Source organism: Leucoraja erinacea, chromosome 1 (genome assembly GCF_028641065.1).
Source record: "Leucoraja erinacea ecotype New England chromosome 1, Leri_hhj_1, whole genome shotgun sequence".
NCBI lineage: Eukaryota > Metazoa > Chordata > Chondrichthyes > Rajiformes > Rajidae > Leucoraja > Leucoraja erinaceus.
This window is the reverse complement of record NC_073377.1, coordinates 73,522,666-73,550,664: the sequence shown is the minus strand read 5'-3', so window position 1 is coordinate 73,550,664 and position 27,999 is coordinate 73,522,666. Positions and strand designations below refer to the sequence as shown.

Below are 27,999 nucleotides of genomic sequence, written 5' to 3'. Positions count from 1 at the left end.
ATGACAGATGAAATAAAAAAAGCAGAAAGGTCAGCATCTATGGAGATGCTGCTTGGTCTGCTGACTATTAGTTCTAAATTCAATTCCAGCAACTATTTTTTGATTACAGCTTAATTCACCGCATTTCTTTTCAGGGTGTTAACTTGGGTTCTCTCTCCCTAGATGCAAGCTGATATACTGCGTATTTCCAGCTTTTTCAGTTTTATCTTCAATTTTAAGGAAGTTGAGAAGCCTCAAGGAAGCTGAAAAATGCACATGTATGGAAGTCAGATAGAATCGCCCTGTAAGGTCACCCAATCTGTTTGTCATTTCTGCCTAGGCATACAGATAAAGTAGGCAGCTGCTGCAAATTAGCAACCAGGGAAGAAGAAAAAAACTTAAGAGGAAAGAAAATATTATTATCAGTGTAGGACTACCAAAGAACAAGTGTCTTTTTACAAACTAATTAGGTTATCCATTCATTTAATAAATACAATTAAAAAAATATGTTTTTTTTTCATCCAAGTGTAATTGCACAGTAAAAACATACATAATGATTATCCATATTTACAACTTGACTTTCTTCAGAGGAGGTTCCTGAAGACTGAACTTGGGAACTTCAGCTGTGGGTGTGAAAGGAATCCTCTGAACAGTGATCTTTTTGCCAATGGTCTCAACCTGGAAGCAACGGGTTCAAAGAACATTTAATCAAAATATGAAATTCTAGATTATCTGAAATCTATTTGAAAAAACTTCAAATACAGCTCTGTAAACAAATCTTTAAAATCAAAAAACTGCCTTCATGTTAGAAAGAGAAATTCAAGCTCTTTATACCTGGAATCCCAACTTCTGAAGTTTTGGATGGAGTTCATCCAGAACTCGTCTGCCATCAAAAATAAAAGCTGGTTTCAACATGTTCTTATGAATGAGTTCATAATCCAGCAGCTGTTAAAAAAGATACATATGCATCAGATGAACAATTCTTTTTTTTTTCTTAAATTTTTATTGATTTTTAAGAGATATATTCAAAACAGTGCAACACCATCACCATAAATAAAACAAAGTAAGAAAAACAGCAATCAAAATAAAAAAATAAGTAGATCGGGGGGGGGTGGGAATAAATAAATAAAAAAATTGGAATAAGACCGTGTGGTTCATTTACCAAATTAAAAAAAGAAAAAAACATTACATTGATTAGTTATCTGGAGATAATTCAACATTCATACAAACATACCATCTAGTTCTATATAACGCAATCGTCCCATATCTAGCTCGGCATTTATCTAATTGGTGTCATGGCTCAAATAAACAGTCCATTTTTCCCAGATCTTCTCAAATGAATTTTCCTTGACTCTCAAGGAATATGTCAATTTCTCCATATTAAAGGTCTCGCACAATTTCTAACCACTGTTCCTGTTTTGGACTTTTTTCATTAAGCCACTGCCTGGTAATGGCCTTCTTACTTGCTGCAAGCAAAACTTTAATCAAATATGTATCTTCTATTTTTACACTATCTTTAATACGCCCCAGATACATCACAGGGCAGGTATTTGGGATTTTATAACCCAAGATATTATTTACAGCTGCATTAACATTTTCCCAGTATGGCCTTATCTTTACACAGTTCCAGAAAATATGCGAGTGGTCTGCCTCCGTACTCCCACACAGCCTCCAACAGTGTTGTTGGACAGCAAGCTGCTTTTTATTTTGGGTGTTATAAAAAAGCGAGATAGATTCTTCCAGCAAAATTCTCTCCATTCTAGTGAGCTTGTGGATGAACATTGTGTTTCACACATTTGATACCATTCTTCTTCTGTTATTTGAATCTTTAATTCTGCTTCCCATTTTGTTTTTATGTAGAGCGTTGATTCTCCCTCGCTTTCCACCAGAGCTTGGTAGAAAGCAGAGATGACCCGAGACCCCTTCTGTTTGTATGCATCCACAATCACCTTGATCACATTATTTGAATTTTCATCTAGTTCTGGCCTTATCTCTTTTGTAAAGTAGTCTCTTAATTGCAAGTATCTAAAAAAATCTTTGTTTTCGAGACCACACTTTGACTTTAAATCTTGGAAGCTCATAAACTCGCCATTTCCTGAAACTGTATACATTGCCGTTATGCCTTTTTGTGCCCATTCTTTGAATTTTGAATCATACACCCCTGGCTTAAACTTTGAATCATATGCGAACCACTTCAATGCTTGAACCCTTTTTTTAATTTGTATTTTTCCACTATAACATTCCATATTTCTAACGTAAATGCTACTATTGCATCCATAGCAGGTCTCAAAGCCCCTCTCAGATATTTGTCTCCCACCAAAATCTGGGTCTGGTAACCCTGTATCTCCCTTTCCATTTTGTTTCCATCGAGATTAATAATCAGGTCTACACCAACAAGCAAGAGGTCTGAGTTGAGCTGCATAAAAGTATTTCCTCAGATTTGGTAAAGCCATTTCCCCCCCTTGCTTTTCGGCAGTTGAAGTGTTGTTAGTTTTATTCTTGGTTTTTTGCTATTCCAAATGAATCTAGAGATCATTTTATCCCAGGCTATGAATTTATCTCGGGGGACGTTAATTGGGAGAGATTGGAATGAATATAGTAGTTTAGGTAGGATATTCATTTTTACCGTTTGTATTCTGGCACTCAAGTCTAGAGGAAGGGTCGACCATCTTTCAACATCCTTTTTGATGTTTTCTTCAATTTTGTTATAATTAGTTTCAAACAAGTTGGAAAGTGTTTTGCTTTTTAGTTACACCAAGATAATGCATCATTTTAGAGTTCCATTTCGGATTATATGCATCTCTGATTTGTTGGGATGGAGAATAATTGAATGAAAGAATTTGTGTTTTTGTTATATTCAATTTATACCCCGAGTAGTATCCATATGTTTCAAATAGGTTCATTAGATTTGGGAGTTATATCTGGTCGTTCAAGAAAAATAATTATATCATCAGCGAAAAGACCAATTATATGTTCTTTCCCCCCTATTTTGACCCCCTGCAGGTCTTCTCTCTGGTCATTTTCCTTTCTACTACATATGACTCTGAACAATTCTGGGCAACTTCCAAGTTTATGCCGCCATCTGCCATTTCTGAAAAATCTGGACCTCCTGCCCAAAAATTCTCATCCATTTAAATTAAGGTTTTCCAGCTTCCCACTTCACTTTGTTCCATATCTAATTCTTGCTCCCCTCTGCACTTGGAATTCACGGGCTAAAGAAATGCCATTGAATTTGTTCGCAGGTCTTGGATTTAAACTTATATACATGGAAGAAAGCAAGTTTATAATGATCTCTGATTCACCTTAATAATATCCTGTATCACCTCTTTCAGAAATCCCAACTCTGAAACTGAGCTAATCCATCCTCCTTCACTGTGTGAATTCAGAAGAATTTTGAAAACCCACAAACAAGAACTAACTTTCAACAGATGTTAATACAACTATTAGTAAATGTAATAGGAATGGTTGCTAATTTAACTGATTAACTTGGAGAGCTTCTGTGAAGAAACATACACTGAGTTCCCTCTCTTTATCTACAATTTTAATTTTACGAAATGTATCTGCCTTTTAAAGTTATTATTAACACCTATTTCACCACAGCTTCATGTAAAACATTCCACATCCCACAAACCTCCAAGGAAATCCTTAATTCTTCATTCTTTGGTGACAATTTTATGATCTTTGGTTTCCTCCTCACCATTCCAATTCTAATATATACTTCCACGACTAATGTTAAGACAACAGAAAATAGCGATTTTTGTGTTAGCAAGAAACTTTAATAATATCATAGAGTCGTAGAGTGATACGGTGTGGACACAGGCCCTTCGGCCAAATTTACCCACACCGACCAACATATCCCGGCTACACGAGTCCCATCTGCCCGAGCTTGGTTCATATCCCTCCAAACCTGTCCTATCCATGTACCAGTCTAACTGTTTCTTAAATGCTGGGATAGTCCCTGCCTCAACTACCTCCTCTGTCTCTGCGGAAAGCCAAAAGGGGAGGAGATGGGAAGATGTGGCCAGTGGTGGGATCCCGTTGGAGGTGGCGAAAATGTCGGAGGATTATCTGTTGTATGTGACTAGTGGTAGGGTGGAAGGTGAGGACAAGGGGGACTGTGTCCTTGTTACGAGTGGGTGGGATGGGCAGTGAGAGCGGACCTAAGGGATATAGAAGAGACCCTGGTGAGAGCTTCATCTATCGTCGAAGAAGGGAACCCCCGTTCCTTAAAGAATTAGGACATCACTGATGCCCTGGTTTGGAACACCTCATCCTGGGTGCAGATGTGGCGTAGACAGAGGAATTGGGAGGCAGAGGAGAGTGTCGGTAGACGGGGATTGGTTGATTCTGCGGTCGATGAAGAAACGGAGGGCTTTAAGACCCTCCTGGTGAGGGGTGGAGGTGTAGAGTGACTGGACATCCATGGTGAAGATGAGGGAATGGAGGTCTGGAAAATGGAAGTCATGGAGGAGACGGAGAGCATGTGAGGTGTCTTGGACATAGGTAGGGAGGGATTTAACCAGGGGGGATAGGATGGAGTCGAGGTATGTGGAAAAAAGTTCGGTAGGACACGAACAGGCAGAAACAATGGGTCTGCCAGGACAATCAGGTTTGTGGATTTTGGGGAAGAAGGTAAAATCGGGCTGTGCGGGGACTGGGGAACGATGAGGTTGGAGGCTTGGGAGGGCAGGGAGCCGGAAGTGATGAAGCCAGTGATAGTGTTTGAGATAAAGGACTGGTGCTCGTCTGTGGAGTCATGGTCCAAGGATAAATAGGAGGAGGTGTCTGAGAGTTGGCGCCTGGTCTCAGCCTTGTAGAGATCAGCGTGCCAGACTTCCACGGCACCTCCCTTGTCGGTGGGTTTGATCACCCAGTCTGGGTTGTTGCACAGTGAGTGGAGAGCTGCACATTCGGGGGGGGGAGAGAAGTTAGAGTGAGTAAGGGGAGTGCAGAAGTTGATGTCCTGCAAAATGAAAAGTTCTAAAGCAGGTAGATGGCCATGAGGGGAGGGGGGGGAGGGGGGGTGAAGGTCATGGAGACGGGAGAAGGGGTCATCACTTGGGGGTGAGGACTCCTTCCCATGGAAAAACGCTTGGATGCGGAAGGTGATAGAAAGACTGGAGGAAAGACTAGGTGCTGAGAGCTCTCTAATACCTGCATGAATGAGGCAATTAAACACACCTGAACAATTACATACACCTAAAAAACACTAAGCTAAAAAATTGTAAATTCTTGTGGCCAAGACAATCACCCGATCTGAACCCAATTGAGCATGCCTTTTATATGCTGAAGAGAAAACTGAAGGGGACTAGCCCCCAAAACAAGCATGATTTGGACGAGGGAATTGAATGCAACATCTCCAAGTTTGCGGATGACACAAAGCTGGGAGGCAGTGTTAGCTGTGAGGAGGATGCTAGGAGGCTGCAAGGTGACTTGGATACGTTGGGTGAGTGGGCACATGCATGGCAGATGCAGTATAATGTGGATAAATGTGAGGTTATCCACTTTGGTGGCAAAAACAGGAAAGTAGACTATTATCTGAATGGTGGCCGATTAGGAAAAGGGGAGATGCAACGAGACCTGGGTGTCATGGTACACCAGTCATTGAAAGTAGGCATGCAGGCGCAGGGTCTTGGTGAGACCGCACCTGGAGTATTGCGTACAGTTTTGGTCTCCTAATCTGAGGAACAACATTCTTGCCATAGAGAGAGTACAGTCTGATTCCTGGGATGTCAGGACTTTCATATGAAGAAAGACTGGATAGACTCGGCTTGTACACGCTAGAATTTAGAAGATTGAGGGGGGATCTTATAGAAACTTACAAAATTCTTAAGGGGTTGGACAGGCTAGATGCAGGAAGATTGTTCCCGATGTTGGGGAAGTCCAGAACAAGGGGAAACATTTTTCACACAGAGAGTGGTGAATCTCTGGAATTCTCTGCCACAGAATGTAGTCGAGGCCAGTTCATTTACTATATTTAAGAGGGAGTTAGATGTGGCCCTTGTGGCTAAAGGGATCAGGGGGATGGAGAGAAGGCAGGTACAGGATACTGAGTTGGATGATCAGCCATGATCACATTGAATGGCGGTGCAGGCTCAAAGGGCCGAATGGCCTACTCGTGCACCTATTTTCTATGTTTCTATAAACTAATGATGACTGCAAAACAGGCCTGGCAGAGTATCACCAGAGAAGACATCCAACAACTGGTGATGTCCATGAATTGCAGACTTCAAGCAGTCATTGCATGCAAGGATATGCAACAAAATACTAAACATGACTACTTTCATTTGCATGACATTGCTGTGTCCCAAACATTATGGTGCCCTGAATTGGGGGGACTATGTATAAACTCTGCTGTAATTTCTACATGGCAAAATTAAAATGTATAAAAAATACCCTATAATAAAATCTGACAATGTGCACTTTAACCACATGTGATTTTTTTCTATTACAAATCTAAAATTGTGAAGTACAGAGGCAAATAAATAAATGATGGGTCTTTGTCCCAAACATTATGGAGGGCACTGTATATCCTCTGGTCCTCGATTCACCAACTCTGGGCAAGAGACTCTGTGCATCCACCTGGTCTATTCCTCTCATGATTTTATATACCTCTATGAGATCAACCCTCATCCTCCTGTGATCCAATGAATAGAGTTCCAGTCTAATCAACCTTTCTCTATAGCTCACACCCTTTAGTCCTGGCAACATCCTCGTAAAGATATATCAACAATTTTTTCAATCTTATTCTTATACAACACCACTCAGTCTATACCCACTGTAAACCGTTCCCATCTCCCACCAGTCATCCTTTCACTCTAGTGATTACCAGTTTAATGTTAAAAAATAAGATAAGGGCAGTGTGATACTAGCAAATTAATTTGTTATATTCAGGATCCTTTCAGCAGACAAAGGAGTGTCTCATATAATCAAAGCCTGATCCATAAATAAAGATTACAAATTCACATTTATCCCATTTTGTCACCCTGCCTGCGTTTTAAATAGCCATAAATTCTGTACATTTCTTTATAAGTGCTTTATAAAGGTGTATCATCAATTCTTCATCTCTAGCCATGTATAGAAATGTCATAGATTTATATAGCACATGAAATTAACTATTTAAATAGCCTTTTTTCACTATCATCTCCTTCTTCTGAACTATACCTCGTCAGTTCCTGATGGTGCCTGTGATTTCCAGAGTTTCTTAAATGTAAAAGATTCCTGTAAAAGATAATTTGAAATGCTCGAAGTAGGATTTGATTAGGAGAGACTTTATCATTTACCTTGAACTCATCCCACTCGGTACAGATGACAATGGCGTGAGCTCTGTCACAGGCTTCATATGCATCATTGCAGATTGTAACCAAGCGAGATGCTGTATACAAGGGAAAGGTTTAGTTTGGTGAATTGAAATAGATATAAACATGCATTTCTGTGCATTGTAAACATTTCTAATAACTGGTAAAATGGCTTGTTTTTAAATATACTGTTCAATATATTAAACAATTTAATGAATTTAAAGGCTAATTTAGAGAGTATAGTTATGTGTTAATTCCAATGATCTGGGAATGTCGCAATTTTCCAAAACTGAAATGACCGAACTCTCCTAGAAAACAGTGAACTACTGACACAGGAAAGTAAAAAAATCTCGTACCTAAAATATGATACAAATTTTCAGGGATAGAAAATATGAGAGGTCACTGATAATGACTCTGCTTTTCTCTCTCCTCCTGTTGAGTGGTTCAGCAAACCTCTGTTTTTGTTTCAGATTTCCAGCATCTTTTTTTAATTTTTGCTTCAAGAACTGGGATTTTTGCAGACAATGAGGAATGGGCAGAGAAATGGCAGATCAAGTTTAACTCGAGCAAGTGTGAGGTGTTGCACTTTGGGAGGTTGAATATAAGGGGAGAGTATACAGATAATGGCAAGACCGTTAACAGCGTTGCTGTACAGAGGGATCTTGGAGTCCAAATTCATAGCCAGTTGAAGGTGGCAGCACAAGTAAGGCGGTAAAGAAGGCATGTGTAAGAAGGAACTGCAGATGCTGGTTTAAACTGAAGATAGACACAAAAAGCTGGAGTAACTCAGCGGGACAGGCAGCATCTCTGGAGAGAAGGAATGGGTGACATTTCGGGTCGAGACCCTTCTTCAGATTGGTTAGGGATAAGGGAAACGAGAGCTATGGACGGTGATGTGGAGAGATAAAGAACAATGAATGAAAGATATGCAAGAAAGTAACGATGATAAAGGAAACAGGCCATTGTTATCTGTAAAATCTGTATCCCACTTTAGATACGAGATTGGTTTCTACTTTCCTGTGTCAGTCATTCAATGAGAAGCTAGTGCGACTTGGGTGGGGGAGGGATAGAGAGAGGGGGGATGCTGGGGCTACCTGGAGTGAGAGAAATCAATATTCATACCACTAGGCTGCAAGATGCACAAGCAAAATATTGGACTCTGTTCCTCCAATTTGTGTTTAGCCTCATTTTGACAATGGAGGAGACCGAGGACAGAAATGTCTGTGTTGAAATGGGAAGGAGAATTAAAGTGTCCAGCAACCGGGCGATCAGGTTGGTTCGGGCTGAGCAAAGGTGTTCCGTGAAACGATCACCCAGTCTGCGTTTGGTCTCGCCGATGTATAAGAGTCCACATCTTGAACAACGGATACAGTAGATGAGGTTGGAGGAGGTGCAAGTGAACCTCTGCCTGACATGAAAGTACTGTCTGGGTCTCTGATCAGAGTCAAGGGAGGAGGTGTAGCGACAGGTATTGCATCTTCTGCGGTTTCAGGGGAAGGTACCTGGGGAAGGGGGTGGTTTGGGTGGGAAGGGAGTTGCGGTGGGAACAGACTCTGCGGAAGGCAGAAAAGTGTGGAGATGGGAACGTGGCTCGTGGTGGGATGCCGTTGGAGGTGGTGGACATTTTGGAGGATTATGTGTTGTATGCGACGGCTGATGGGGTGGAAAGCAAGGACTAGGGGGACTCTGTCTCTGTTGCGACTAAGGGGAGGGGGAGCAAGGGCAGAGCTGAGGGGTACCGAGGAGACAAGAGTGAGGGCCTCATCTATGATAGGAGAGGGGAACCCCCGTTCCCTAAAGATTGAGGACATCTCGGATGTTCATGTATAGAACACCTCATCTTGAGCGCAGATGCAGCGTAGACGGAGGAATTGGATGTAGGGGATAGAATCTTTGCAGGAAGCAGGGTGGGAAGAAGTGTAGTTGAGATAGTTGTGAGAGTCAGTAGGTTTGTAATAGACGTCAGTCAATAGTCGATTTCTTGTGATGGAGACTGTGAGATCAGGAAAGGGGAGGGAGGTGTCGGAGATGGTCCAAGTAAATTTGATGAAAAGTGCAGGATGAAAATTGGTGGTGAAGTTGATGAAGTCCATGAATTCTGCAAGGGTGCAGGAGGTAGCACCAATGCACTGGTCAATGTAACGGAGATAGAGTTCAGGGATAGGGCCAGTGTATGCCTGGAATGGATTGTGTGGGGCTGGGAAACAATAAGGTTGGAGGCTGTGGAAGGCAGACAGCCAGAAGTGATGAAGTCAGTAATGGTGTTTGAGATCAAGGCCTGGTGCTCATCTGTGGGATCATGGTCCAAGGAGAAGTAGGAAGAGGTGTCTGAGAGTTATCGCCTGGCCTCAGTCCGGTAGAGGTCAGCGCGCCAGACTACCACGGCATCTCCCTTGTTGGCGGGTTTGATTATCAAGTTGGGGTTGCTGCAGAGTGAGCGGAGGGGGTGAGGTTGGAGTAGGTAAGGGGTGGGAAAGTTGAGTCGGTTGTTGTCACACCGGCAGTTAGAAATAATGAGGTCTAGAGAGAGTAGAAAGCCGTTCTGGGGAGTCCAAGAGGAGGGGGACCAGTGGAGATGGGAGAAGGGGCCATGGTGAGGACTCCTTCCCACAGTGAAAGGCACGGAGGCGGAGGTGACCGAAGAAAAGCTCTACGTTGTGGTGGACCCGGAACTCGTTGAGGTAGGGCGGAGGGGAACGCAGGTGAGGCCTCTGTGGAGGACAGACCATTCTGTATCAGAAAGGGGGAGATCATGAGGGATGGTGAAGTCACAACAAGGGTGGGGGTTGGGGTTGGCGGGCCGGGGAGGGGGACAAAGGCCGGGGAGTGGACAAAAAGCCGGGGCGAGATCTGGTGGGGGGGGGGGGGCGTTCAGGGGGAGGGGGGGTGAGGACTATTGTATGGGTGGGGTGTGGTGGGGTTAACCTCGTTAAAAGAGGGGGAAGGGGAAGACCCATCACTACTGAGGTTCCTTGTAGGACCCAGCAGTCAGACCACATGGTGTTGGAGTCTGCATCGTGGAGGTTGTGGGCCTGGTGCTGAGCCTGGTGCTCAGGTGAGGCCCACTGGTGAGCAGTAGAGAGGTGAGGGTCAGCGAGGTCACTGGTGGAGGCCCATGGGGGGCTGGAGTTGAGATACAGGTCAGCGGCAATAGCATCGATAGCCCCGGGGAGACAGTGAAGGACAGTGATTGCGGCGGCTGTGGTCCCAGGGAGGAGGTGAGAGTCGGCAGCTGTGGCCGTGTCAGTGGTCCTGGCCTGGGTTCGGACGGGAAGGCGGTGGATGTTGGTGCTGCTCCTCGTGGTGACATTCTCGGCCTTGTGGTTTTCGGGCATGCGGCGCGGTCCAGAGCTAGAGCCCCAGGCCTGTGGGCGGTCGAAGGTGGGAAACCTTTTGATCCTTGGTAGAGTCCAGGACGGCGAGGAAGCGTTTGTTGAGAGCGTGGACCTGACATTGAATGAAGTGCAGTTGCAGTCCATTGCAGGTCTGGGTGAGTGAGGCCCGGAACTGCAGGAAAGTCAGAGCGAGGGCCTGCTGGTGCCAGTGCATTGCAGCCAATGTAGAACGCAGGATGTGGAATGAGAACTGTTGCGAATCCTACTGTACCTTGTACTATATGTAGGACTGCAAGGCAACAACATTTTGTTCAGACCGCAAGGTCTGAATGACAATAAAGGCTACTTTGACTTTGACATTCCCATGATAGGTGAAGAAGAAATGTTCTGTCATATCAAACCTTGGCCAGAAGCATCCTGAGATATGTTGGGATGTGACAGGTCACAAATGATCTGTTCTTTACGAACTTTAGGGTCAAAGATGTGAAGATTTGCACCTTCATCCAGTAGATATTTGCTGATGTAGATACTGGAACTTTCCCTAAGGTAAAAGAAAGTTACGAGATGCGAGTCAATTTTAGTTTCTGCAGAATGAAACTAAAATATTTAAATTACCTCACAAAGAGTCTCACTTCATCGAGGTAGAGTATTTAAATTTTCAATGCAAATCATCCCTTGTTCAGAAGGGCTGTTTCTGAGATAAGAGATTCTCAGTAATGCTGGATACAAAACAGCTTTGTGAACAACACGCATTGCTTCTCTTAATTATGAGTAAATCAGCGACGATTAACTACGGGATAAATTGTAATTTGTTGCAAAAGCAAACGGCAGCTGATTGACTTTTGAATTTCATGGTTAACTCTGCTGGTGCAGAGAAATCTGCTTCTTTCATCAGTGTTTGATTTCTTTCTTTCTATAAAAACACAAATTAACATATAGATTCCTACCAGGTGAATGTCCCAATTAACTATATTTACAGTACATGCTGTTGTCAAAAATATTTTCCAATGATCCTCTTGTAATGTTACAGCAAAATAGAATGTGGCTACAATTCAGAACGCAAATTGTGAAGGATATGAAAGCAACATCATTACCGAGTATCCCCAGTGTCCTTTTTGAAAGCAAAGCCTAAAAGAGCAATCTTTTTGTCTGTTGCAGTATTGAAGAGACAGTCGATAATTCGGGAAGCAAATCTTCTCCGTTGATAATCATTCATGTCAATCACCTGAAAGATACCAAATTTGTAATGAAATATGTATCCACTATTACTTGAATGTTGTATTTTCCTAAACTACTTTGTATATCATTAAAACCCTTGGCAAGGCTTATGGGAAATAATGTGGACAGATAAAATCATTGTTCAGATGCCTCCTATTGCACTAATTTAACTACAGGCCAAGGGACATGGAGTCTGAGTGCCGATTCTAGAAACATATGCAAATATTATTTGCATTACTTCGATATATTTACTCCATGACATAAATAAGTTCATAAGTGATAGGAGCAAAATTAGGCCATTCGGACCATCAAATCATCTCCGCCATTCAATCATGGCTGATCAATATTTCCCTCTTAACCATGTTCTCCTGCCTTCTCCCCATAACCTCTAATCAAGAATCTATCTCTCGGCCTTAAAAATATCCATTGACTTGGTCTCTACGGCCTTCTGCGGCAATGAATTCCACCCTCTGACTAAATAAGGATATCAAGATCCAGAGTAATAATCTACAACTTCAAGACCACTCATTAAGTTACTAGACTGGTGCAGAAGTAGAGCCCCACCAAATCCATACCCCATCAGGTCATCGGCATCAGAGACCAGACATTGCACAAGAGCACCACCTCATATTCTACTTGGGTAGCCTACTACCCAATGCCTTGAACTCTCAAATTTCAGATTAACCTCCCCCTCCTTATCTATGCAGCATTCCCTCCTCTTCCACTTGTGCATATCGTTCTCTCTACTCCCTCCTGCCCCATCACCCAATTCCCTTCCCTTCCCCTCCCCTCCATCCACATCTCCCTCCCTACTCCAGGTCACTCCCTCCCTACTCTAGGTCACTCTTTCCCCCTTACATCCCACTCCCCACCATTTCAACATCCCTCCCTTTGGTTCTACATTTCGCTCCCCACAAGCCTTAGCAGATTCTACTACTGCACCCTTTTCTCCTCTCATCACCTCCAGCCTGAGTTGCTATCACCACCTTTCTCTCCATCGCCCGAGTCATCTTTCAATCAACCGCTGCTCACCTGGATCGACCCATCACCTGCCAGTTTACTCCACCCTTCCCCTCACAACTTTCCATCAGTTATCTGCTTATCTGCCCTCTATTTTATCAGTCCGAAGAAATGTTATCTGTCCATTTCCCTCCATAGATGCTGCCTGACTCGCCGTGTTTCTCCAGCAGTTTGTGTTTTGCTCAAGAGTCCAGCATCTGCAGTCTTTTGTGTTGCCACTGCATGGTTTTAGAAACATAGAAAATAGGTGCCGGATGAGGCCATTCGGCCCTTCGAGCCAGCACCGCCATTCATTGTGATCATGGCTGATCATCCCCAATCAATAACCCGTGCCTGCCTTCTCCCCATATCCCGTTGACTCCACTAGCCCCTAGAGCTCTAACTCTTACTTAAATCCATCCAGTGATTTGGCCTCCACTGCCCTCTATGGCAGGAAATTCCATAAATTCACAACTCTCTGGGTGAAAAAGTTTTTTCTCACCTCAGTCTTATATGACCTCCCCTTTATTCTAAGACTGTGGCCCCTGGTTCTGGACTCGCCCAACATTGGGAACATTTTTACTGCATCTAGCTTGTCCAGTCCTTTTATAATTTTACATGTTTCTATAAGATCCCCCCTCGTCCTTCTAAACTCCAGTGTATACAAGCCTAGTCTTTTCAATCTTTCCTCATATGACAGTTCCGCCATCCAGGGATCAATCTCGTGAACCTACGCTGCACTGCCTAGTTTTGTAGGCTTAGTGCTTAATGTTCAAGTTTACTCATACACTTCGATTCGACAGTTGTTTTGGAAACAGCTATCTTTAAATCTTGAAATAGACCTAAGGTTCCAAAAGGAGTGTCGAGTATGGAATAACCGCATGTGCATGTGTATTCCAGACACCAAGAATTGGACAGGGCACTCAGCTAGTAAGCAGTTAAATATTCAGAGTGGAGTCAGAAATGATTAATTTCATGTCTCAATCTGGGGAAAAGATTGATCTTTAATTGTAAAATGCTGAATAATGCCGGAAGTGGGGAAACTTGTTTTAGTCCCTTCCTTCGGGGGATGCAACCTTTTCTTTGTCATATCTCTGTCTCCGTCTCCGACTCCGCTGAGGCCTAATCGTGGAGCTGGCGGCCTCCAACTGGAATTGATCTTGAGGCTCCGGAGGCAGAGCCAGGTCTCCCCATCATGAAGCTGGCCGACTTTGGGGCTGTAGTGGCTCTGCAGCGGCGGCCCGACTTCGGAGCCTCGGAGGCTTCGATCGCGGGCCCAGTGGACGACAACATCGGGAGCTCGTAGGTCCCAGGTTGGTGACCGATTCTCCGGAGCTCCCGCAACAACAGCTTCGTCCGCTGGACTGGAGGGTGGCAGCTTCGTCCGCCCCGCGCCGCGGACTTTGAACCGGCCCATTCGCGGAGCTCGGATTCGGCCGCGGGACTTACCATCACCCTGCGGGGGGCACAACATCGAAAGCCTGGATCGCCACAACGCAGAGGGAGAACAAGGAAGGAAGAGACAAGGACTTTAAGACTTTTGCCTTCCATCACAGTGAGGAGGTGCCTGGTGGACTCACTGTGGAGGGTGTTAAACTGTGTTCATTGTGTGTTCCGTTATTTTATTTTCTGTCATGGCTGCAAGGTACGCAATGACAATAAAGGAAACTTTATGACAATAAAGGAAACTTATACGTTGTAAAAGTTATTCTGATAGCTGAATTCCCAACATAAAAAATTGTTAGTAAATTAATTATTTGTCATATTTTAAACAATAATTGTTAAGAATACCAAAGAAAACGTTGCTTAGCAACGAATGCATTTCGTTGTCACACTTATAGGATTCTCCGACACACACTTGATCAGTTTACCTGCTGCCAATATTGAGCCACTTCGGGTAAGTTTAATGCTTCACACAAGTACACAAGGTTTAGAACATCTTTCTGGAAACAACTCCCTCCAAATCCTGAAACAGATCAAAAGCCCTGGATATTAAAAATGTATGAAAATGTATTGGCCAAGTATGTACACATACAAGGAATTTGCTTTGGTGCTCCGCTCGCAAGTAACAACACGACATACAGTAACAATTAAGAATGACACATAAAACATTAAATATTAATCATAAAACATTATAGTTTAAGCATGTGAATGAAATAAAATACCAGAGGAAAAATGAAGCTACAGCCTTTTGGCTATTGAGTAGAGCAACTACTCGTGGAAAAAAAGCTGATTTATGTCTGGCTGTGGCAGCTTTGACAATCCGGAATCGCCTTCCACAGCGAAGTGCATCAAAGAGTTTGTGGCCAGGGTGAGAGGGGTCAGAGATGATCTTACCCACTCGCTTCCTGGCCCTTGCAGTGTACAGTTCGGCAATGGGGGGGAAGGTTGCAGCCAAAAACCTTCTCAGCTGATCGGGCGATTCGCTGCAGCCTCCAGGTGTCGTGCTTGGTGGCTGAGCCAAACCAGACCATGATGGAGAAGGTGAGGACAGACTCTACGATGGCCGTATAGAATTGGACCATCATTGCCTGTGGCAGATTGTGGTTTCTCAGCTCAGGAAGTACATCCTCTGTTGTGCCTTTTTGACTGTGGAGTCGATGGTGGCCCCCATTTCAGGTCCTTGGAGATGATGGTTCCAATGAATTAAAGCATCTATAAATCCCAACCACACTTGGTAATAAAAGATTTGGGTCTCCATACCATAAAAACAAATTACTAACCAACACTGGCTTTGAGAAATTTGTTTCCAATTCTGTGATCCATGCCAACAGCACAAGCAACATCTTCAACATCAGCACCAGTTGCCTCACATAGAGCACTGATCGAGTTAATACTGCTTATTCGCTGAGCAAGAAATGCATTGGATGCCTAATGAAAAGGAAACAAAATAAATACGACTGAAGCATCTTCTCTCAGCTCAGTTTGGCAAGAATCTCATATGTACCTTTGACCCCTCCACACTCGCTTGTTTGTTTTTGTTTATCTTCCTTCGGTTAACTCTCAATAATCAGAGACAGATCCAAAGCTCTGCCGCCTATGTCCGAACTTGCACTGTCCCAATCACTGATCACCCGGGTGGGTGTTGACGTACATTGATCTCCAGTTAAGTAACATCTTGATTTTAAATCTTTCCCACTCTATATGAAAGCAGAAAATACTGGAAACACCCAGCAGATCAGGCAGCATCTGTTAAAAGAGAAAATGATGAGCGATCTTTGATCTAACTCTTTACCTATCCATAGATGCCACCTGACCTGTTGCGTGCTTCCTGCATTTGAAATTTTTAATTTACATTTTTAGCAATGTTTAAATTTCTTCTCCCTCATTATCTCCATTCCTACATTTTTGTTAAACATCTCCACTACTCAAATTCTGGACCATTCTTGAATGTTATTTAGTTTAGTTTAGTTTAGTTTAGAGATACAGTGCGGAAACAGGTCGTTTGGCCCACAGAGTCTGCGCCGACCAGCGACCCCGCACACTAACACTACCCTACACACACTAGGGCCAATTTTACATTCATATCAAGCCAATTAACCCTCAAACCTGTACATCTGTGGAGTGTGGGAGGAAACAGAACATCTCGGAGAAAACCCTCGCGGTCACGGGGAGAAGTACAAATTCCCGATAGCCAAACACCCAGTCAGGATCAAACCTGGATCTCTGGAGCTGTAATGCAGTAGCTCTACCATTACGCTACCGTACTGTTTCTACATCAATGGCTCCCATGGCCTTAATGCTCTGGAACTCCTTCTCTGTGCTCTGACCACCTCTCTTTCTTTCACTGACATTTTTAAAAGTCTACGTATGTGACTAACTTTATTTCCTAGCATCGCCTGAAGTGGTTTATAGACAATAGACAATAAATAATAGGTGCAGGAGTAGACCATTTGGCCCTTCGAGCCAGCACCACCATTCAATATGATCATGGCTGGTCATCCACAATAGGTACCCCGTTCCTGCCTTCTCCCCATATCCCATGACTCCGCTATATTTAAGAGCTTTATCAAGCTCTCTCCTGAAAGTCTCCAGAGAACCAGCCTCCACCGCCCTCTGAGGCAGAGAATCACAACTCTCTGTGAAAAAGTTTTTCCTCATCTCCATTCTAAATGCCTTACCCCTTATTCTTAAACTGTGGCCCCTGGTTGTGGACTCCCCCGACATTGGGAACGTTTCCTGCCTCTTGCGTGTCCAAACCCTTAATAATCTTATATGTTTCAATAAGATAACCTCTCATCCTTCTAAATTCCAGAGAATACAAGCCCACCCACTCCATTCTCTCAGTATATGACAGTCCCACCATCCCGGGAATTAACCTTGTGAACCTACGCTGCACTCCCTCGATAGCAAGAATGTTCTTCCTCAAATTAGGGGACCAAAACAGCACCCAATACTCCAGGTGTGGTCTCACTAGGGCCCTGTACAACTGCAGAAGGACCTCTTTGCTCCTATACTCAACTTCTCTTGTTAAGAAGACCAACATGCCATTCGCTTTCTTCACTGCCTGCTGTACCTGCATGCGTACTTTCATTGACTGATGAACAAGGACCCCCAGATCCCGTTGTACTTCCCCTATTCCCAACTTGACACCATTTAGATAATACTCTGCCTTCCTGTTTTTGCTACCGAAGTGGATAACCTCACATTTATCCACATTAAACTGCATCTGCCAGGCATCTGCCCACTCACCCAACCTGTCCAAGTCACCCTGCATTCTCATGGCATCCTCCTCACAGTTCACACTGCCACCCAGCTTTGTGTCATCTACAAATTTGCTAATGTTACTTTGAATCCCTTCATCTAAATCATTGATGTATATTGTAAATAGCTGTGGTCCCAGCACCGAGCCTTGGGGTACGCCACTAGTCACTGCCTGTCATTCTAAAAGGGACCCGTTAAACCCTACTCTCTGTTTCCTGTCTGCCAACCAATTTTTTATCCATGTCAGCACTCTACCCCCAATACCATATGCCCTAATTTTGCCCACTAATCTCCTAAATGGACATTATCAAATGTTTTCTGAAAGTCCAGGTACACTACATCCACTGGCTCTCCCTTGTCTATTTTCCTAGTTACATCTTCAAAAAATTCCAGAAGATTAGTCAAGCATGATTTCCTCTTCGTAAATCCATGCTGACTCCGACCGATCCTGTTACTGCTATCCAAATGTTCGGCTATCTCATATTTTATAATTGACTCCAGCATCTTCCCCACCACCAATGTCAGGCTAACTGGTCTATAATTCCCTGTTTTCTCTCTCCCACCTTTCTTATAAAGTGGGATAACATTAGCTACCCTCCAATTGACCTCTGCAAGTTACCACCTCATGCCTCCAAAATTGGGCTTACCCCAACTTCGGACCTTATGGGCTTGTCCTATTCTTCTCCACAGCTTTTTTAAAACTAATAGAATTATGGTCACTGGTTCCAGAGTGCTCCCGCACAGACACTTCAGTCACAAATGTCCCACTATTTCATCTTTTATGATTGACTCCAGTATCTTTCCCACCACCAATGTCAGACTAACTGGTCTATAATTTCCTGTTTTCTCTCTCCCGCCTTTCTTAAAAAGTGGGATAACATTAGCTACCCTCCAGTCTACAGGAACTGATTCTGAGTCTATAGAACATTGGAAAATTATCACCAATGCATCCACAATTTCTAGAGCCACTTCCTTAAATACCCTGGGATGCAGACCATCAGACCCTGGGGATTTATCAGCCTTCAGTCCCATCAGTCTACCCAACACCATTTCCTGCCTAATGTGGATTTCCTTCAGTTCCTCCGCTACCCCAGATCTTCTGACCACTAGTACATCAGGAAGATTGTTTGTGTCCTCCTTAGTGAATGTTAAGTTTTGTTTGACAACCCTCCCATGAAACAAGTTAGGATGTTTTGCTATATTCTTTTAAACTAACACTATACCATTCAAGTTACTAATCTTGTTAGTGTAGTGCGTGGGTCTCAGAATGAGGCAAGTAGTCCGCAGTTTGAGAAGCACTATACTTTATTTCCTCCCGGTTCAGGGGAAGACGAAACCAGGGGGAAGATGGCACCCAAACCCTGCCTTTTATACCCTCCGGCTAAGGACCGCCTCCGGACTGCACCACTCCTGTGCCGAGGGGTTCGGCAGTATAATGGGACGACCCTTAAGAGCCGCCACAGGACCCCCCCCCAGAACCAGAGGCACAAAACGCACCGGCGGGCGCACGACCCGGCCGGCCCGCGTGCGGAAGTCAGCAGATCCCGGGGCTTGCGGGGGCGTAGGTGGAGGGACAGGTCGAGGGGCCGGCGGGAGGACAGGTGGAGTGACAGGTGGAGGGAGTCGTGAGGGGGGACGCCCTCGGGGCCGAGGTCGGGCAACCAGCACCGGCTGGTCAATGTCCAGGTGCGCCGGCTTCAAACGGTCAATCGACACGGCCTCCGGCCGGCCCCCCATGTCCAGGACAAAAGTCGACTGCCCGTGTTCCAGCACCCGGAACGGGCCCTCGTACGGCCTCTGAAGTGGCGTCCGGCGGGCATCACGGCGCAGGAAGACGTATGGGCAGACCGTGAGGGCCATTGGCACGTGTGGTCGAAATGTCCCATGGCGGGATGTCGGGACGGGTGCGAGCCTGCCAACTCGCTCGCGAAGGCGTTGAAGGGCGGAGGAGGGCGTTTCCTGATGCTCCGGCGCCGACGGCACGAACTCCCCGGGCACTGTGAGTGTTGACCCGTACACCAGCTCCGCCGATGATGAGGCCAAGTCCTCTTTGGGAGCGGTCCGGATGCCCAGCATGACCCACGGCAACTCGTCCATCCAGTCCGGGCCGGTGAGCCGTGCCTTCAATGCCGCCTTCAGCTGCCGGTGGAACCTCTCTACCAGACCGTTAGCCTGCGGGTGGTAAGCCGTGGTGTGGTGCAGCTGCACCCCCAGCAAGCGAGCCATGGCTGACCACAGCTCGGAGGTGAACTGTGGCCCCCGGTCGGAGGAGATGTGCGCCGGCACCCCGAAGCGAGCAATCCAGTGCGCGGACAACGCACGAGCACACGTAGCCGATGAGGTGTCAGCCAACGGAATGGCCTCCGGCCACCGCGTGAAGCGGTCCACCATGGTCAAAAGGTGGGTGATGCCCCGGGACGGTGGAAGGGGCCCCACAATGTCCACGTGGAGATGGTCGAACCGCCGGTGAGGTAGACCGAACTCCTGGAGAGGTGCGCGGACATGGCGCTGGATTTTTGCCGTCTGGCACGGGATGCAGGTGCGAGCCCAATGGGCAACTTGCTTGCGCAGACCGTGCCACATGAAGCGAGCTGCCACCAGTGCCGTTGTCGCCCGGATTGATGGGTGAGCCAGTCCGTGGATGACCTCGAACACTCTCCGGCGCCAGGTGGCAGGGACGATGGGGCGCGGCTGACCGGACGACACATCGCACAGGATTGTCATACCCCCAGGACCGAGAGGGACATCCTCAAGACGGAGTCCGGAGATGGCAGTCCGGTAGGTGGGCACCTCGTCGTCCGTGAGCTGTGCCGCCGCCAGAGCAGAATAGTCCAATCCGGGCGCCACCTCGAACACGGCATTTATAGCAGGGCGGGACAATGCGTCGGCCACCCGGTTCTCTTTCCCCTTGACGTAGCGGATGGCTGTGGTGTACTCGGAGATGTAAGCCAACTGCCGCTGCTGACGTGCGGACCAGGGGTCGGAAACCTTCTGCAGGGCGAAAGTGAGCGGCTTATGGTCGGTGTAGGCGGTGAACGGGCGGCCCTCCAGGAAGTAACGAAAATGGCGCACAGCCAGGTACAGAGCCAGGAGCTCACGATCGAACGCACTGTACTTGGTCTGCGCGCGGTTGAGGTGCCGACTGAAGAAGGCCAGAGGCCGCCAAACTCCGCCCGTCAGCTGCTCCAGCACAGCACCAACTGCCGACTCCGAGGCATCCACAGTGAGAGCAGTCGGGGCATCTTCCCGCGGGTGCACCAGCAGCACGGCCCGAGCAAGGGCCTCCTTCGCGCCGTCGAAAGCTGCCTCCGCCTCGTGGGTCCACTCAATGCTCTTTTGCTGCCCACCCGCCAGAAGTTGATACAGGGGCCGCATGATGTGGGCCGCGGATGGCACGAAACGATGGTAGAATGCCACCATGCCGACAAATTCCTGCAGGCCGCGCACCGTGCGTGGGCGGGGAAACCGACGGACTGCGTCAACCCTGTCAGGTAGGGGAACTGCGCCTAGCGCAGTCACGCGGTGGCCGAGAAAGTCAATTTCGTTGACCCCAAAACGGCACTTGTCCAGGTTGATGGCCAAACCATGCTCGCTGAGCCACTGACAGAGCTGTCGAAGGTGAGCGCAGTGTTCCTGCTGCGAGCGGCTGGCCACCAGGATGTCGTCCAGGTACACGAACACGAATTCGAGGTCCCGACAAACCCCGTCCATGAGGCGCTGAAAGGCCTGTGCAGCGTTCTTGAGGCCGAACGGCATCCGAGTAAACTCGTAAAGCCCGAATGGCGTGATGATAGCCGTCTTGGGTACGTCATCCGGGTGAACCGGGATCTGGTTATAACCCCGCACCAGATCCACTTTAGAAAAAAATGTGGCCCCAGCCAAATGGGCCGTGAAGTCCTGGATGTGGGGTACGGGGTATCGATCCGCTGTTGTTGCAGCGTTCAGCCGTCGGTAATCCCCACAAGGTCGCCAGCCCCCACTTGACTTAGGGACCATGTGGAGTGGGGACGCCCAAGGGCTGCTCGAAGGGCGGACGATCCCCAAGGCCTCCATCGTGCGGAATTCCCGCCGCGCCAGACGCAGTTTATCTGGTGGCAGTTGTCGTGCTCGTGCATGGAGGGGTGGGCCGGTAGTCGGGATATAATGTACAACTCCGTGGCTGGGGGTTGCTGAATGAAACTGCGGAGTGAGAATGTCCGGGAACGCAGCCAAGATTCGTGCGTATCGGGAGTCCACGGACGCCAGTGGCCGCCCCACCGATTGACCCAAGCGCAATGTGATCGGCTCCATTGTAGTGGCGTTGACCAAACGCTGACGCCCGACGTCCACCATGAGGGAATGCGTCCGGAGAAAATCGGCCCCGAGCAATGGTTGGGAGACGTCGGCAACGGTAAAGTTCCATGAAAAATGGCAGGAGCCGAGCACGATGGGAACCATGCGCAGTCCATATGTGCGGATGGGGCTGCCGTTCGCCGCGGTGAGGACGGGCCCCCGCTTACCGGAACGAATGTCGGCCAGCGAAGGGGGCAGGACGCTGAGCTCCGCACCTGTATCCACGAGGAAGCGAGTCCCGGAGCGCCGATCCCAAGCGAAAAGGCGGTGAATTTGGCCGGCCACCGCGGGGACTATTGGCAGCCGGCCCAGGCGTTTCCCGGGAACGTGCATGGCTGGCGGCATTGTCGTGCTGCAGCACCCCAGCGCTGATGGAAATAGCACCAGCTCCTTGTGTTGGTGCTATTTGGAGCTTGCCTGCCCCTGCTGGTGGTGCCTGCAGCTTGCTGGCGCTGGACTGCAGGTGCAGTACCCCTCACTGCCGCTGGGGGTAATCGTGCGGGCCGTCGGGCTGGAGCTGTCACTCCTTCCACAGCTCCCCCGCCCCACCGGAGGAAATCGGGAGCTGCCGCTGGGGTGACGTCATCGGTGTGCCTGCCGACGGCCAGCGCGTTGACGTCACCGGCGTGCCTGCCGACGGCCAGCGCGTTGACATCATCGGCGTCCTGCCGACGGCCGGCGTTGTGCCTGCCGACGGCCAGCGCGTTGACATCATCGGCGTGCCTGCCGACGGCCAGCGCGTTGACGTCATCGGCGTGCCTGCCGACGGCCAGCGCGTTGACGTCATCCGGGCGCGTCGACCTCAGCGCGACCTCGTCTCTGCTGACGCCCAGCGCGCTGACGTCATCAGGGCGCGCCATCCACATGGCGTCGGCGCGCCTCCCGAGGGCCCGAAGATCAGCAAACGAGGCGTCGGTGAGTTGTAAACGAATGTAGGCCGGCAGCAGATGCAGGTAAGTGTATTCAAACAACAGGCATGGCGTGTGCCCGTCTAATAACGCCACCATTTCCTTTAGGAGGGTAGATGGCCGCCGGTCGCCCAGGCCCCCCATATGCAGGATCCTACCTGCCCGCTCCATCCTACTTAGTCCATAAATTTGGAGCAGGAGCTGTTTCAGGCCGAGGTATTTGTCATTGTCCGGGGGGGCTGCGAGGAAGTCCGATACTTCTTCCACCGCATCCTGGTCGAGGGCTCCCACCAGGTAATAGAAGCGGGTGGCATCGACCGTGATGCCCCGCAGGTTGAACTGGGCCTCCGCCTGCTGGAACCAGATGAGCGGCCGTGTGGTCCAGAAGCTGGGCAGTTTCACGGAGACCGCGTCCAGAGACAGGGTCGGGCTGGCGTGTGAGGAGGTAGGGCTTTGTTCTGTCTCCATCATGATGCCAATGGAGCGTCGGGGGTCACCAATGTAGTGCGTGGGTCTCAGAATGAGGCAAGTAGTCCGCAGTTTGAGAAGCACTATACTTTATTTCCTCCCGGTTCAGGGGAAGACGAAACCAGGGGGAAGATGGCACCCAAAATCTGCCTTTTATACCCTCCGGCTAAGGACCGCCTCCGGACTGCACCACTCCTGTGCCGAGGGGTTCGGCAGTATAATGGGACGACCCTTAGGAGCCGCCACATTAGTATCTATGTGATTGTATTCAGTGTAGTGGACATGGCAAAACTGTCCAGTGGTTAGGAAAGGCTATGTAGTATTATTCTATTTACTGGAATTAAAGGGAGGTTGTGATGTCTTTGTAATGTACTATATGTAATATATGTAATGTTAATATATAATGTAAATGTTAGTGCCCCTTGAGGCCAAAAGAGAAGCTGGCAAATGTACCTGTGCTTCGTGACTGAGGTCATGACTTTCTGGAAGTTTCAGTCATAGCAGATTAAACTTATTTTACACGATGGCGGACGTAAATTCATTGTGCTAGTCACAACAGGACCTGACAGAGAACATTACAGAGGTTATCCAGGTGCCAAATATGGTGCAGAACCTAATACTAATTCTCAATGTTCGAAGATAGAATGATGTAGAATACCTTGATTAGCATAGGTTATTCATTATCAAAAGAAAACATAATTTAAAAAAAATTAAGGCCACTTGATGGATCAGAGGCAATCAAATACTTTTCGGCTGTGTGTAAAAGTTCATACAACTTAAATGACTGCTGTAAAATAGCAAATTTTAAAGATCTTCATAAAGTCCAATAACACATTCTACTTTTAGGCAATTGCAAAATCCACTGAAAACTGAGTAAAAATATTTCATTAATGACAAATTAATTACTTGGATTTACAGCAGGCTCTTATATATAAATTGCAACATTAAAATTGCCACATAAAATAAATTATATTGCAGTTTAGAACAAAATATGATTATATAATATGATTATATAGGAATCAGAGAAAACTGGATTTTTGCAAAATAACACAGGATTTATCAGGCATTTTAAGAAGTCTGCTTCAAAGGAAGACATGTTACCCACACAATTCGATGGTGAATTGTGGCAAAGATAAAAGTGAGCATACCAAATTGGGTAGACAAAAATGCTGGAGAAACTCAACGGGTGAGGCAGCATCCATGCAGCCAAGAAAATAAGCAACATTTCGGGTCAAGACCCTGGGTCGCGACCCGAAACGTTGCCTATTTCCTTCGCTGCATGGATGCCTCACCCGTTGAATTTCTCCAGCATTTTTGTCTACCTTCGATTTTCCAGCATCTGCAGTTCCTTCTTAAACATACCAACTTGGAAAGCTCCGAGGACCATGTGTTAGTTGTGATGATTTTGTTTTTTGGTACCCAATGTTCATACACGGCACAAAGTGCCTGGATCGCCTCCTGACCTTCCGGTGTATCATCACCACCAATCAGCACACGGTCTGGGTTCTTCAGATCATTAACCGCTGTCCCTTCTGACAGAAATTCTGGGTTTGAGAGTACCTGCATGAAACAGAGGCCCCTGGTTAGAGTGTGTGGGAGTTGTGTGAGGCAACCTATTGCAAGCCAGATCCCAGACCAAGGGCTGGCTACCCTTTTCTGAAGAAGAGCCCTGACCGAAAATGTCACCCGTGCAGCCTAATCTGATGAGTTACTCCATATTCGAGCATCTGCAATTCCTTGTGTTTCTATCCTTTTCAATTCTTGAGTTAAACTTTATTTTCTAATATATTCAGTAATATTGTTAACCAGCACTTTACTAACATCTGCAATGTTGCTACGTATAATGCAGGGAGATTACTTTCTCCAAAAAATTAGTTTTTTCTAATGCAAACGAGTACATCTTTGACCTGCACATTAGCCGGCAGAACAATGCCTGGTCTCACCTGGAGATTGAGGTCTGGCTTTATGTTTGATTGGAATATCCTCCGAATGCTCTCAGCAGCTCTCACTGGCACAGTGCTTTTCTCAGTGACTATCTTGTACCCATTTGACACGGCCACGATTCTTCGAGCACAGGATTCAATGTGCTTCAGGTCCGCAGCGCGACCTTTTCCCATTCCATAAACCTTCGTGGGTGTATTCACCTATTACAAAGTCAGCAGAACATTTAAGATAACATTCTCATAATGAATGCAAGTCAATCTCTTCATGATTATAATTTTCAATATGCCTTTTACATAACTCAGCAATTTCAACTCATAACCATTGCTCCCACTTCTGTTGCTGGCAATGAATCTACCTTTGTCATTTTAATCTCCTACAGATACACCTGTTATTTTATTGCACCATAATCCTTTAATAACATCCCTCAGCCTCCTGCGCTCCAAGGAACAAAGTCCTAGCTTGCCCAACCTCTCCCTACAGCTCAAGCCCACAAGTCCTGGCACCATCCTCGTAAATCTTCTCTGCACTCTTTCCAGCTTAACAATATCTTTCCTATAATAGGATGACCATAACTGAACACAATACTCCAAGTGGGGCCTCACCAGTGTCTTGTACAACTGTAACATAACATCCAAACTTCTATATTCAATACACTTCTTGATCAATATACCAAAAGCCTTCTTGACTACCCTTCCAGACATGATGCCAATTTTCAGGAACCATGTATCTGCACTGCTGGATCCCTCTCCTCTACAACACTCTGGGCCACGCCATTCACTGTGAGGATCCTGCCCTGGTTTGACTTCCCAAAATGCACAACTTTGCATTTATCTGTATCAAACTCCAGCAACCTTTCCTCTGCCCACTTGCCCAACTGATCAAGATCCTGCTGTGATTCTTGATAATAATCTTCCAAGTAGTATGTAAACTTACTCACTATGCCTCGCTCATACAAATCATTGATATAAACCACAAACAGCAATGGGTCTAGCACGGATCTCTGAGGCACTAGTCACATGCCTTCAGTCTGAAAAACAACCTTCCACCATCACCCTCTGCTTCCTTCCATGAAGCCAATTCACTATCCAGTCAGCTAGCTCTCCCTGGATTGCATATGATCTAACCTACCAGAGTAGCCTACCATGCAGAACCTTATCAAATGCCTTGCTGAAGGCCATACAGACAATGTCTACAGCTTTGCCCTCATTAACTTTTTTGGTCATAAAAGAGAGCTTCACAAACCTGTTTCCTTCCCCATACCCAGATATTATCCCTCTTGCTTTTGCTGCCCTCTTAAAGTCCATTACAGCTCAATTATTTTTCCAGTACTAATGGAGACATTAATCTGAAATGCTCCATTTGTTTCTCCCTCTGCAAATACTGTCTGACCACCTCAATATTTCCACCATGTTCTGTACTATTATAGATTTCAAGCCCAGCCGCTCCATTCGCTCAGCATATGACAGTCCCATGACAGTTTATTTGAATAATACCATGTGCCTACTGAATTGCGTCGCCTCCTATTTGCGCAATTTATAAATTTACTCTTGATGGCCTCCCTCCCTATCTCTGGAATCTCCTACAGCCCTTTGACTCACCAAGATATCTACACCTGTCCACTTGAACATCCACATGAACACCTGGAGTATTGCGTACAGTTTTGATCTCCTAATCTGAGGAAAGACATTCTTGCCATAGAGGGAGTACTGAGAAGGTTCACCAGACTGATTCCTGGGATGGCAGGACTTTCATATGAAGAAAGACTGGAAAGACTCGGCTTGTACTCGCTAGAATTTAGAAGATTGAGAGGGGGATCTTATAGAAACTTACAAAATTCTTAAGGGGTTGGACAGGCTAAATGCAGGAAGATTGTTCCGGATGTTGGGGAAGTCCAGGTCAAGGGGTCACAATTTAAGGATAAGGGGAAAGTCTTTTAGGACCGAGATTAGAAAATCATTTTTTACACAGAGAGTGGTGAATCTGTGGAATGCTCTGCCACAGAAGGTAGTTGAGGCCAGTTCATTGGCTATATTTAAGAGGGAGTTAGATGTGGCCCTTGTGGCTAAAGGGATCAGGGGGTATATGAGAGAAGGCAGGTACAGGATACTGAGTTGGATGATCAGCCATGATCATATTGAATGGTGTGCAGGCTCGAAGGGCCGAATGGCCTACTCCTGCACCTATTTTCTATGTTCCTATGTTTCTTGAATTTTCCTGTTTCTCTCATGAAAGTGTATCCTCAATTCTGAATGAAATTTCCTCTACCTCTTTTAAAGAAAAAGATTCTGGTCTTGTTCTCTTATCATTGTCAATATGTTTGTAAAATCTCCTGTGAAATGCGTGGAGTATTTTGCTACTTTCTAAGTGCCATTTTTGTTGATAAAAAATTACCGAAATAAATATGAGGTCGGATTCTTGAATGGCTTTGTCGATGTCAGTTGAGAAGAAAAGGTTCTTTCCTCTGCACAATTCTACCACTTCCTTCAAACCAGGCTGAAAAAAAAGAAACCAGCAAGTAACATTTTATACTATCAGAATGGCAATCAGTAAAAAAAGATATGAGCAATACATTGGATTCATATTTCAATGGCGTACCTCATAAATTGGAAGTGTATTTGAGTTCCAGGCCTCTATTCTTGCCTGGTTAACGTCTACAACTGTAATGCGAATCTCGGGACACATGTGAGCAATTACACTGCATGTTGGACCACCGAACGTATCCAGCACCGATGCAGCAGATCTTCTTAATTTCAAACATAGCTGCAGAAAAATAAAGACAGCATGAAAAATAGATATTTTTAAAATTCTGTCATC

At 46.3% G+C, this 27,999-nt stretch overlaps 2 protein-coding genes across 2 annotated transcripts in view; both read right to left on the bottom strand.

Moving 5' to 3' along the window:
• rpl9 (ribosomal protein L9) overlaps positions 1-27,999 on the bottom strand; it is a 192,476-nt gene that overhangs the window by 39,876 nt on the left and 124,601 nt on the right. The window lies entirely within an intron of this gene.
• ugdh (UDP-glucose 6-dehydrogenase) lies at positions 21-27,943 on the bottom strand. The gene is given in 12 exon segments (XM_055637431.1): positions 21-657; positions 814-924; positions 7,263-7,354; positions 11,014-11,153; positions 11,707-11,837; positions 14,701-14,795; positions 15,553-15,700; positions 24,604-24,801; positions 25,185-25,385; positions 27,577-27,678; positions 27,781-27,897; positions 27,899-27,943. Coding segments are annotated over 12 exon segments (1,491 nt in total). The 3' UTR covers positions 21-546.